Raw genomic sequence first — 13,075 nt, forward strand, 5'->3', positions numbered from 1 at the left:
CCCGTAAGGCGAAGCCAAGCTGTACGTCTTGCACAAACACCGTGTGCATAACCATGAGCTGACAGGTCCGCCGCATCAGCAGCAGCGCTAATGCTCTGGTTAGCCACCAATCCTCCTTCCTCCACTATTTCCAGGAAGTCTTTCTGATCCTCCTTATGGAGTTTATCTGCCAAACGAGCCACTGAGTCCCAAAGCAGACGGTCATTGCGGCCCAATAAGGCTGCCGCACTGGCCACTCGCATGACCGACCCTGAGGTATTGCACATTCTTAGCCCCAAGGAATCCATACTCTTACTATCCTTTTCAGGTGGAGCAGAAGAGGTAGATGCTGCAGAATGCGCTTTTCTGACTGCCGCTACAATAAGTGAGTCTGGAGGTGGGTCAGAACGCAAAAACATTGGATCTTCTTCTGGAGCCTTGTACTTCTTTGCAATCCTAGGAGCCGGAGTTAGGAATGTTCTCATCTCTAAAAGGGGTTCTACATCTTCTCTGAGGAGTTGCCGATCGCTGCCTCCTACGCTCCCTTGAACGTGATTTCTCTCTCACTAAGGATCTTGAGCGTGATCTTCTATGCAGGTCCGTCCGAGGGACCGGAGCTCTCTCCCCCATCACCGGACGCATCTTCCAATGTCTAAGACTTTCCAGCCACCTCGGTGACAAGTTAACAGGACGTTCTGTATGCTCAGGAGAAGCCTCAGGTGACACCTGCACAATATTCAGCCCTGCTGAAGACTTGGAAGCTCTGGAAGCTGCACTGTGCTCTGAGACCAATGAGCCAGAAGGAGTCCGTTGTCTGGGCACCAATTGTCTGTCATCTGACACCTGCCCTGAGGTTGAGCCCGAATGAGCCACCACAGAAGAGCCCTGGTGCACTGTCTCTTGCCCCACTGCAGATCTGTCGTCTTGCTGATCATGCGGGGAAGTCTCCACTATAGGTTCGGGACTTATTTCTGACCTCGACAAAGACCTAATTGAGGTCCGAGAGGCTGGTCTTGATAGTCTCGACGCCGACCTGTGTTCAGGTGGGGGAGACCTAGACACTCCATGCTTCGAGCCCAAAGCAAGCTTCGACGTCGACCTACGTCGCGATGGAGACCGTGACCTTCTCTTTTTAGGTCTCGACGTCGAATCCTTCGACGCCATTCTTCCTCTCGACGTCGACCTTTTACTCGATCACGACGTACGTCTCTCTCTTGACCTCGGTCTATCCTTCGACGTCGATCGATGACTCCCTTTCGACGTCGACACTTTACCCTTCGACGTCGACACACGATCCTTCGACGTCGGGTGTCTCTCTTCCCTTGACCTCTCACGATCCTTCGACGTCGAACGTTGCACTCCCGACGTCGTCCTTACTGCAATTGACACCAAATGTCTCGACGTCGAAAAGGATTTCGACGGCGACTGCCGAGACGCTGAACCTTGCCTCACCGGCGAAGTCCTCGACGTCGACGGAGCCCTCTTGGACGCCGACACTGCTGGTGGCGATCTGGATCTCGACGTCGAGCGCACCTTTTTTGACGGCGACGCTCCCTGGAGTCGATGTTTTTTAGTTCTACCTTCTGGAGACGCTGATCTTCGACGTTTAGGCTGAGAAGATGGCTTAGCAGATGATAACAAGCCTTTGGAACTCTTCTCACCACGGTTTTCTCTCTCCAGAAGGCCCAGCAACCTCATTTTCTCCCTTTCTCTTAAAGTCCTATTTGAAAGGTTGAGGCAGTAATAACAATCTTCCACCTTATGAGAAGCTGGAAGACACACCACACAAACAGAGTGTGGGTCAGTTTTTGATATCTTCTTCCCACAGGAAGGGCATTTGTAAAATAAAGGTGGCATTCTAACTAAAAAACACCAACAGTTTAGTCAGAAAAAGATAACAAACTACCACCAAAGCTATATTTTGCCAAAAATGACAAGAAAAACCAACTTCTGACAGAAAATACTACAAATGAGCAGAGCTCAAGTTCCAGGTTCCTCATAGAACAAGCCGGAAAAAAGAACTGACCTAACTGTCACCTGTGGTGCATGATGGGAACAGAGTTCTCCTGCAGGCCTTAAAGGCAAAGTGTGCAGATTCTCTGGGGCCTTAAAGGCAAGGTGCCAGTCTGATTTTCTGTACACAGACATTTTTTCATATGCAGCCTTTTAGGCTAATAACTGTTTACAACAGGTTCTTTGATGAAAATAAAAGGTTTTTCAGGCTCTTGCCTGTTTATTGCATTTATATACAGCATATTTTCATGCTTCAGAACGTGTGTAAGGTTTGGTTTGATTAGCCTATGTATTGATGTTAGGCTGCATATTATGGTTATTATACATGTATATGTGTATAATTAGTTAGTACTATGTACTTTTGGTTATATTTACACATATGTATGTATATTGTTTATGTGTTCCGGGTTCCCGCTCATGGGCGGAGATAATTCAGTGCTTATGACTATTAATGAGTATCCCCTTGAAGAGAATCAAAGGAAATTAAGTGTCAATAATTCTGATAGTTTTGCTATTAGAGCTTTAGTTAACATATTGGGCCAGAGGAGGCGACCTTGTTGGTCAATTTTTATTAAGTACGAGATTAAAAGATATGAATAGAAAACCTTTTTTGTGTACTAATACTTTGTGTCAAATTACGATCGCATCCGGAAAGCATTCTGACTGAATCGGTTGCGGAATGCTTTCCGAACCACTTGGATAGGGGGAGTCTGACCGAGCGATTTTGATGCATCTGAATGCTTCCAAATATGGTTCGGTCTGAGTCCCATTGACTTCAATGGGAGCCTGTGTTCCGAAGAAGAACACAGGTTCCCATTGAAGAAAGGGGTAATTAGGGAAATCCTTACACCCAGTGGCAGGCAACCCATGGTGCCTGCCACACTGTGGATGCATGGGTAGGGGGACCCGTGGGTACCCCCACGCGCCCAATTCTGAGAGCCCCGTGTGAAAGGGGGCCTGCTAGAGGCCCCCAAATTCAGATTCCAATAGTTGATCTATTTCAGAACAACCGATTTGGCAAGGCTGTCTGAATCTGACATCCTAATCGCTTGGCTTGAAACGTGATCCACAGACTGCTACAATTTGGCTCTGACCGACTTGGTTACTCCCAATGCCTTTTGGAACCGAGTCGGGCAGTTCGAATGCTTTCCAGCCATCGTAATTGCTCGTAGGGAAACGTGTCTGAGTCGGCCCGAAAGGTGCGTTCCGAATCGTATTTGAACAAATCGGATACCGCTCGGAGCCTTTCCGGATGACATCGTAATTGACCCCTTTGTCTTTAGACCTTAAACCCAGTCTGATTTAATACTACCGGCATGGCTTTCAGAATTGTTCCCGATACACCAAGTGTGGCTTCAGAAGTGAGCACACCCAACCAGAAAGGGACATTAGCATAACAAATTCTGTCTGATAGTAAATATCTCTTAACATACCACAAGCATCCACTGAATCCCTCTTCTTGCATGTTAGGTTATTTTTCAATATCTCACTGAACACTCTCTTTGTAGGAGCCTTTCAATGCCCCCTCTTTCATTCACCAAAGCTTTCAGGAGCAGAGAGTGGTGGCATGAGCAGGAGAATCATTGAATGTATAAGCAGTACTCCCAAACCATCTTCAATTACCGGTATATTCTTGATGTTCTTCAAGCAGTCCTGTAGAGTCTGCACCGCCTCCTGGTTCCGGGCAAGCATGAAGAACTGGATTACGTCCAGGCGAGTATTTAGCACTTTCAGGTTCCTGGTGGGCCTCATGAACCACAACCTGTAAGGTCAAACCATAAAGCCCCAGGGCAAAAGGAAGAGGGTTTATATGTGCCGTGAGCCACTTCTCCTTCCAAACGACTGACGACAATAAAACAAAAAAGCAAGTTCTGAAATATAACTAACGTTTTCCATCACTGATATATTACAGAGATTAACAAGGTTTGAAATATTCCACACTGTCAGGATAGGAAAACTGAATGTGTGTATACCATATTAGTACAAAAATTAATAGAATGTGAACATTCCTTTGGCATTTCTTTTTCATCCAATGAGAGAAACCTCCATTAAAGGCAGTATTGTTAGATTCTTCCAGTTATGAGAGTGATGTGCCAATAGGAATAAACAGAATGTCAGATAGGTGTTGTTGTTTGGATCTGAGTTGGCATTGTCCAAGTAGGAAGTAAAGTCTGCTGTACCTATATAGATGCCCCATCAGTTTCTTTCTGCCACGTTTCCACACCAGAAGTGTGGAACCATGAAGGATGCTGATGTACTGGTGTGCAGCACTAAGACCCTCAGAACGGTGATCCTGTGCAGAAATTTGTTCGCAGAGCGTGGAGGATAGGAGGGTCAGTAAGGAATCTGTTGCTAGATAGTCTCTTGCAATCCAAAAAATTCCCTGTACCCAGGACACAAGTCAGCAAAAGTCTTATGGGCATGAGAATAGTCTTCACTAGAATTTTCCACTGTTAAACTCTAGATATACCTCTTCGTAATACTCTTTCTTTAATCTTTTTCACTTGATTCACAATTTCTGGAAATAGGAATGGCTACCTATGATGAGAAAGGGGCACAATATTTGGTAAACATCTGACCAATTTGCCCCGAGGGTGTTCGCCCGTGAGGTGCCTTCCTCTCCGCCACTAATTTTTTTCCTGGTACAAATTGTGTATGTGTGGTTTTGGTATAGTCCTATCAGGGCTTACTATATTGGTCGTGCCGAGTTGAAAACATAGTGAACCCCCCTTCTTTCTCTCATTAGTATTTACTAATAAATGTGTTTATTTAGGACAGTGGGGCATTAGAGATAAATACCTATTTAGAGAATTACGAGGAGGTATATCTAGAGTTTAACAGTGGAAAATTCTAGTGAAGACTATTCTCATGCCCATAAGACTTTTGCTGACTTGTGTCCTGGTACAGGGAATTTTTGGGATTGCAATTCATTGAGTGGAGGGCTTTCCCTATTAGTACCCGTTGTTTTCCCGCTAAGCTCCTCTTGTTAATATATAGCTAGATAGTCTCTACCAGATAAGGCATTTTTTTATTTATTTATTTTATTTATTTCATTTCTAAAGCGCTACAGCTACCCAACAAAGGGTTTCCCGGCGCTGATGATTCCGTGCATTGAGAAAATCAGGATTTTTAGATGTTAAACAGCCAGGTTTTTAGGGCTTTCCTGAATTTCAGGTGATTCGTTTCCTGTCTGAGAATCAATGGAAGAGTATTCCAGAGGGAAGGTCCCAGGTATGAAAAAGATTTGCCGCCCATTCTCGCCAGCCTGATTTTAGGGATCACAAATTGGTTGGCTGTAGCTGAACGAAGGGTGCGGGATGGACGGTAGGGCTGTATAAGGTTTTGAAGATATTTGGGTGCCTTGTTGGTTGAGATCTTATGCATAAGACATAAGGATTTAAATTTTACCCGATTCTCGATTTTCAGCCAGTGCAATTCGCGGATGTACTTGGTGGTAGGTGTGAAGATGGGAATTTTGCACAGCAGTCTTGCGGCGGCATTTTGCACTGTCTGTAGTCGTCGGGTTATGGCCTTGTTGGCCCCTAGATAAAGCACGTTGGCGTAATCAAGCCTGGAGGTTATCAAAGCATTGATGACCGATTTTTGGGTGTTATTGGGCAACATCCAACAGATTTTCTTCAGCCACTTTAGAATCGCAAAGCAAGTGGATGATGTCTTAGTAGCTTGCTGATTGAGACTTAATGATTCATCAATGATGACTCCGAGATTGCGTGCTGATTTGACTGGGACCGGGGGTGTGCCCATCACATCAGGCCAGTGCTGGGGTCCCCAGAGTTCTTTGTTTTTGCCCAAAACAAGTAACTCTGTTTTCTCGCCATTAAGTTTGAGAAAATTTTTTCTCATCCAGTCTGTGATGTTAGTGAGGCCGGTTTTTAATGACGAGATGTTATTTGGGTCCGAAGATGATAAAGAGAAAATAAGCTGGGAATCATCAGCATACGAGAACATGAGTAGGCCAGACTCTTCTATCATTTTGGCCAATGGACTCATGTAAACATTGAAAAGCAGTGGGCTCAATATAGAGCCCTGCGGCACTCCATGTTTAAGGGTCATAGTGTCAGAGCATGCTGATTGGGAGAAAACTTGGAAGGTGCGTTGTTCTAGCAGAGATTTAATCCAGTTGCAGGCGGCGCCCCTGATACCGGTGGCGTGGAGGGTTTGCTCAAGTACAGCATGTGACACAGTATCGAATGCTGCACTGAGATCCAGTAACAGCAAGGCAACCGTTTCTCCGCGGTCCAACAGTAGGCGGATATTCTCCGTTACGCCCAACAGAGTCGTTTCCGTGGAGAATCCTGTGCGGAATCCTGACTGATGGAGGGGTAGTAGATCATGGATGGTAATGAAATCAGTGAGGACTCTGTGAACATGTTTTTCCAATATCTTTGCAAAGGTAGGTAGCAAAGAAATAGGCCTAAAGTTGGATGGCAAGTTGGGGTCAGTTCCAGCTTTTTTGAGTAGGGGATGGATCATTGCATGTTTCCATTCCTTTGGTACGATTTCTTCCTGTAGCGATTTATTAAGAAGGTTGGTAATTGTCCCTAGGGTTTTATCATTTAATTTTTTCAGGATAGAACACGGTAGTGGATCGTTTGGTGAGCCAGATTTGATGGAATTCAAAAGTTTTCGAACCAAGTCTAAGTCAAGCAACGGCCATTTATCTAAAATGGCTGGAGGTGTTACATCAAGTGGGGATATGTAGGAGGACATCTCTGTTTTCATGGGAGTGATGGGGACTGAAGTGTTGATTTCAGGGCCAATATTAATAGAAGGTGGGATTGCTCTGGACTCGGCAATTTCCGTTGTGGTTTGTTCTATACCCTGATAGATTTTGTCGACTTTTTCTACAAAAAAAGTTGCAAGGGCATCACATTGTAATTTGTTTAAATCAGGGGGAGATTGTAATGTAAGGGAACCAGCTAGTTCTCTTACAGTTTTAAAAAGTGTTTTGGACTGACATAGGGCTTCAGTGATTTTCGTGCAGGCATGTTCAGCTTTGGTTTTGGCACAGAGCCTCTGATAATTTGAGAGTTTATGTTTATAGGCCAATTTGGACTCAGGGCAGTAGGATTTCCTCCAATGACGTTCTGCAGTTTTGCATATACTTTTTTCTTGTTTCAAGGTCTCAGTGAACCATGGAGCAGGGGGGCGGTGGGAATTTTGTTTTAATATAGTTTTAGGCAAAGTGGAGTCGATGGCTTCTAGGAGCCAGGTTTGGACTGATGTAGAAAACTCTTGTACTGTTGATTTTGTACAAGGGAGATGGCCCTCGAGAAAGGAGTTAAGTCTTTCTAGATCGAGTTTTTTCCATTTCCTGATTAATTGTATAGGAGTTGGTGTTCTCATCCCATTGGAATTTTTTACAAGAAGGGAAAATGTAATCAGGAAGTGGTCAGACCAAGGCACAGGAATGGCCGTGGGTTTCGATAAGTCATCTAGGTTGGAGAGGATAGGATCCAACAAATGACCGGCTCTATGTGTAGGGCCAGAGTTCTTTAAGGTCAGTTTGAGGGATGCAAGATCCGTTTTGAAATCATTCACTATTGGGCAATCCTCTTTCTCCAAGTGTAGATTCATGTCTCCTAGAATAGTGAAGTTAGCCATTTTCATAATTAGGGGTCCAAGAAGTTCTACAAGATGAGATATCCATTTCGAGGCAGATCCCGGTGGCCTATAAATGAGTGCTCCCGAGAAAGTAAAGTTCGGTGTGAGTGAAAGTTTATAAATTGCGCCTTCACAGCCCTCACATGGGAGTTTATTAAATTCGCAGTTATAGCGTTTTTTAAAAATAATTGCTATTCCTCCTCCTGGTGGTTTTTCTCGATCAAGTCTAACAATTGCATAAGTTTCAGGGAGTGCCATAGCTAAGTCAGGTCCAGAGCTGTCTTGAAGCCATGTTTCAGTTAGAAAAACAGCATCTGGAACCTCGTCCAAGAGTAAATTGAAGACTTCAGTTCTATGCTTGGGTAGTGAGCGACAGTTAATGCTAAGAAGTAGAAACTGTTCTGAAGGCATCTTGTTATTGTTTTATTGTGTTATTGCATTACCGGAGGTAAGTCACTTGTTCATCTGATAGAGACTTCTAGTTGCAGATTAGTTACCTTAGAATAGATATCCAAGCAATAACTCTCCAGAGGTGGGTCTGCAAACAGATTCAACCGAAAAATCCAGTAGGACCAAACAGGTAAAATGCTCTTCACAATGGACTTGACGGTCTGAGTAGTAATGCTTGGTGAACGTGTGCAGAGATGCCTACATTGCTGCCTGACAGATTTCTAGGACAGAAGCTCCACGAGCTAAGTAATGACCTCTGAGTATTACAGGATATACTCACCATAAATGAAACAGCCTTAGCTGAAAATGTGTTGATATTACAAGTGGACTTTCCAAGAATAATAAGTACACGTCTCCGTACTAAGCAACTCCAGGTGCTTACTGAACTCCAACTATCAGATGAACCATGTAATCATGTTCTTATTGTTAAGAAAAAATAAGTCTGTTTTGCCTCCCTAATTGAAAATGTGCTTGCAAGTTTACCTTCATTCACAAGCACAGTGGGAAATGTGAGGAAGAAAATAAGCTACTTACCTGTAACTGCAGTTCTCAAGGTATCTTTCATAGATTCCCATGCTTCAATCATTGCCCCTCGTCGAAGTGGGAGTCCCACGGCATCATAATAAAGCAGTATGGATTACTCTCATAGGCTATAATGGCAATGAAAAAGTCAATTTAATAGCCTAAGCCCTTTTTAAAAAAGGACCAAACTTGAACTATAACCTATGGAGTGACAGCACCTTCTAGAGCACTCCCAACAGAGTCCTTCAGGTTTTCAAGCAGAAGTGGGAGTAAAAAATCTCAAGCTACAAGAGGAGCCACTCAGTTGAGGAGGGTGGGTTGCATGTGAATCTATGAAAGATACCAATACTGGAGAACTGCAGTTACAAGTAAGTAACTTATTTTGTTCTCCAGTATTGGATCTTTCATAGATTCACATGCTTGAATCAGAATAGCAAGCAGTTAGAGTATTGTATTAGCACAAATGGCTGATGGTTGGTAGAAAATATATATACATAACATATTCGTATGCAGTTTAATAAATATATATATATATATATATAAATATATATATATTACATACTGGCGGTCGCCAGTAGGTAGTTATAGTTAGGATTATTTTCAATGGGGAAATCTCAACATTCTATTGGGAATAACTTTGGCGCCTGTTGAGGAATCTGCCTGAAAATTTGAAAGTTTGGGGGGGTTCGTGAAGCGGGGGCCGAGAAAAAAGGGGGGTCCCAAAACGTGTTTTCCCCATGTTAATTTCCATAGGGCGGTCGACCTCACTTTTAGCCCGAACGGCTGAATGGATTTCAACGAAACTTGGCAAAATTGTAGGGACTGGTAGCCCGATGTGCCCTTGCTATTTTTAAGATATGTGCTCCAGTGGATTTTGAGTAATTTAGGTTCAAAAAAATATATATATCTATAAGCGCGCCTCGGTACGCGCACCGGGGCGCTCACCAGCGCGCTACGCGAGTTCGCGCGCGGAAAGCTGATTGGCTCTCGGGTGTCTGTAAACATTCCAAACAGTCCGGAGCGGCCGCCATCTTGTGTCTCGGTAGGATCGAGACACAAGAGGTGGCAAAAACAAAGAGGGGAATGACCAAAAGGGGGCAGGATAGACCCCCCTGACGCCCTAGGTTTGATGTGGGGGCCATAAAAGGGCCCCGCGGGGCAAAACAAAATATATATTTTTTTCGATTTGCGCGGGGGGAGCGCCCGGTACGCGCACCGCGGAGCGTACCCTGGAGAAAAAAGAATGACAGAGTTTTTTTTAAAATGTAGTTTTTTTTTATAAATTGGAGGTAGTTCTAAAAAGAACTGTTTTTTTATATTCTTTTTGTTGTTTTATATTTTTTTAATTGTTTTTTTGAACATTTTTTACTTTTTTTGGCTTTTCTGAACAGTTTTATATTTTTTTGTATTTTTTATTGGAAGAAACAAAAAACAGGGAATTATAAACGGCTCAACTGGAGGAAAAAAAAAACCAGGAAAAAAATTAGGGTTTCTTCGGGCACTTGTGGTTATCACCAGCAATGTTGATGAGGGTAATACTCTTCTCACCATAAGTAATTGTTTTGCCACAATATATGCAAACAAATTTGTAATCACCAAACTTAGTTAGAATGTTTGGAACCATCTGACGTGCCTCTGGACCCGATGGAGTGGGTTCTTTGGTTGTTGAGGTGCTGGCTGACGATTGTGGAAGGTTTCTGCACAGTTCTCTCACCTCTGCTGCAGAATAGTTATTGGGGTGCAATCGTTGCATGTGCCGAATCATTGTGTGATTCCCAAATGAATATTTTTTTGCAGGGTTCCCCCTGGATAGTACAGCGCCACAGATGAGACAAGTCACCTTTGCAGCGTTTACCTTCTTTGCACCCCTTGGGATTTCAATAAACACCCATATAAATTGCTCCTTAGGTTTATATGGGGCATTGTCTTCAGGCAGGAAATGCCTTCTCTGCCTTCTCTCCTCCTCCTCTTCTTCTTGACCACCAATGTGATGTTGTGGTGGTCCTTGCGGTGGTGGTGGTGGTGCAGATGCTCCAGCTGCTGCTGCTACTGTAGCCATTTCTCTAACAATAGAAGCAGGTCTTCCTCACTCAAACAACAAAGTGAGAATGAGGAAAAAAGGTGGGGGCTTTCATCATTTGGAAAACAAAACTGTTCTGAACCAATGAAAAGTGTTATTTTCAGGTTACATGACCCGGGCTTTCATCATTTGGAAACTAAAAGTGTTCTGAACCAATGAAAAGTGTTATTTTCAGGTCACATGACCTGACGCGCTTATGCTACGCGCCCCAGTGCGCGCCCGGGGGCGGGTAGCGTAAGCGCGTCATGGCGCGCCCTGGGGCACTTACGTGGCGCGATCTTATGTGCTCCGGCGCTTCCGGGTGCGCTTACGCCATGCGTCATAACACGCATCACGCGGCTAGCAATACGTCACGATGATGTTTTAGTTCGCGGCAATAGCGCTAACGGGGCTGGCGCTCACCGGCACGCGAACCGGGGCGCGGCAAAACTGCGCTTACCGGTAAGCGCATCGGTACGCGCCCCGGGAGCGCTCAGGGAAAAAAAAAATATATATATATATACATAAAAAAATAGTATTACATAAATATACAATATAAAATTCATTATAAAAAATATTACATTTCATACCGAAAGAGATTTGCTATTAAAAAACCTATGAAATTCACTGAAAAAACCATAGGTTTCACACCAGTTACAGTTAGGAATTAGCATTTAAAAAACCTATTAAATTCACTGAAAAAACCATAGGTTTCACACCAGTTATAGTTAGCTGGAAATTTTACTGACATAAAACCATTGAAATTCACACATTATAGTTAGTTGGACTCACTATAACTTGCGCGTGCAATGCAATGCTGATGACGTCACATATTACATCACTCATGACATGGTCAGTGACATCACTCATGACATCACTGATGACACCACCCTTGTGACAGAGTGACAGACCTCCTTTCACTGTAATGTAACCCTTGAAACACATATTCAAAAATAGAAACTACATTTTTTTTTAAATGGTGATACCCATATCAGTTACAACAACCAATTCAGTAATTCCACCATCTATATACACATCTACTCATTCACAAACAGTTCTATATAGTCACTCATACATATACTCACTCATCACATGTAGTGATACACCTATACATCCTGTTACACACCGACAATCATCCAAAAGTTACTCACACACACTCACACATGCAAATAAACTATTGAACATCCATTTATTTGCATATAGAGCTATACACACACTACCACCTTACTTCTATTGAAATTTAAACATATTTATTCTCTTAAACAATCACTTATGAAACACATACTTATTTAAACAGGAACTCTTACAATCTCTTACTCTCACATATACTAACTTATATACATCAATATTCAGCTATACTAGATTAAAACATATGTAGTTACTGATAAAGACACTAGTGAGACAGTCATTCATTCACTAACATACACATATACACACTCATCCACCCATACAGTCCTGCACATATGCTGTCTTCAAAACACATACAAACAGAGTCAGTCACTCATGCATCTATGTGCTAAGTAATACCCCCACCAAACCATATAGACACTCATACTGATACTAAGAAAAACATCTAATAACCCATATACATACACATGTAGCTACTCACCAACCCATGCAGCCACTTATACACAAAGTGAAACACTATTACATATATTTAAATATTTAAACATTACTCACTAATATTTATTTTTCAGAAAGACACACATTCACTGGATGGTGTCATCAGTGATGTCATGAGTGATGTCACTGACCATGTCATGAGTGATGTAATATGTGACGTCATCAGCAGTGCATTGCACGCGTAAGTTATAGTGAGTCCAACTAACTATAACGTGGGAATTTCAATGGTTTTATGTCAGTAAAATTTCCAGCTAACTATAACTGGTGTGAAACCTATGGTTTTTTCAGTGAATATATGTATATATATACACACACATACATACATATATATATCATACATTAAAATGTGCATAAATACACAAGCAAACACTTGGAACTAAGAGAGGCTCCCTTTATTGAAATAAATGGTGGAGTAAAACCTGTCCAACCACTGCATCACTGTGCTCTGCTGATTCCAGGTAATAATGCTGCATGAATATATACACACTCTTCCAAGTTTCAGCATGACAGGGGCACCTCTGCAAACTAAGTAGTTGAAGAGGAAACTGCCCTAGTTCAGTGAGACCTGGTGTTTGCAGTGAAGGGCTTGCCAGCCTTTGAGTGGCAGAACTGGAGTGTAGCTTAAATTCATCGAGAGATGGTTGTCATCGTGACTGGAGCACCCTTACAAGTGTGTCCATCTGAGTCCAGCAGTTGGTCAGTTCTGATGAGTTATTTAAAACGATGTAAGTAGAATTTTAGATTTCTTTTGATATCTAAGTATGAATAGACCTCTCAGCTGGTGATGTTGGATTCTGGGAAGAA

The 13,075-nt window shown here is 42.9% G+C and overlaps 1 protein-coding gene across 1 annotated transcript in view; it reads right to left on the reverse strand.

Moving 5' to 3' along the window:
• MSH5 (mutS homolog 5) overlaps positions 1-13,075 on the reverse strand; it is a 1,348,607-nt gene that overhangs the window by 758,057 nt on the left and 577,475 nt on the right. The window contains exon 11 of the mRNA XM_086920580.1: positions 3,616-3,754. Within this exon, the coding sequence (XP_086776706.1) occupies positions 3,616-3,754 (139 nt within the window). The remainder of the gene's footprint in view (positions 1-3,615; positions 3,755-13,075) is intronic.

The sequence above is a fragment of the Lissotriton vulgaris genome, chromosome 5 (assembly GCF_964263255.1).
Source record: "Lissotriton vulgaris chromosome 5, aLisVul1.2, whole genome shotgun sequence".
In the NCBI taxonomy this organism is placed as follows: Eukaryota; Metazoa; Chordata; class Amphibia; order Caudata; family Salamandridae; genus Lissotriton; species Lissotriton vulgaris.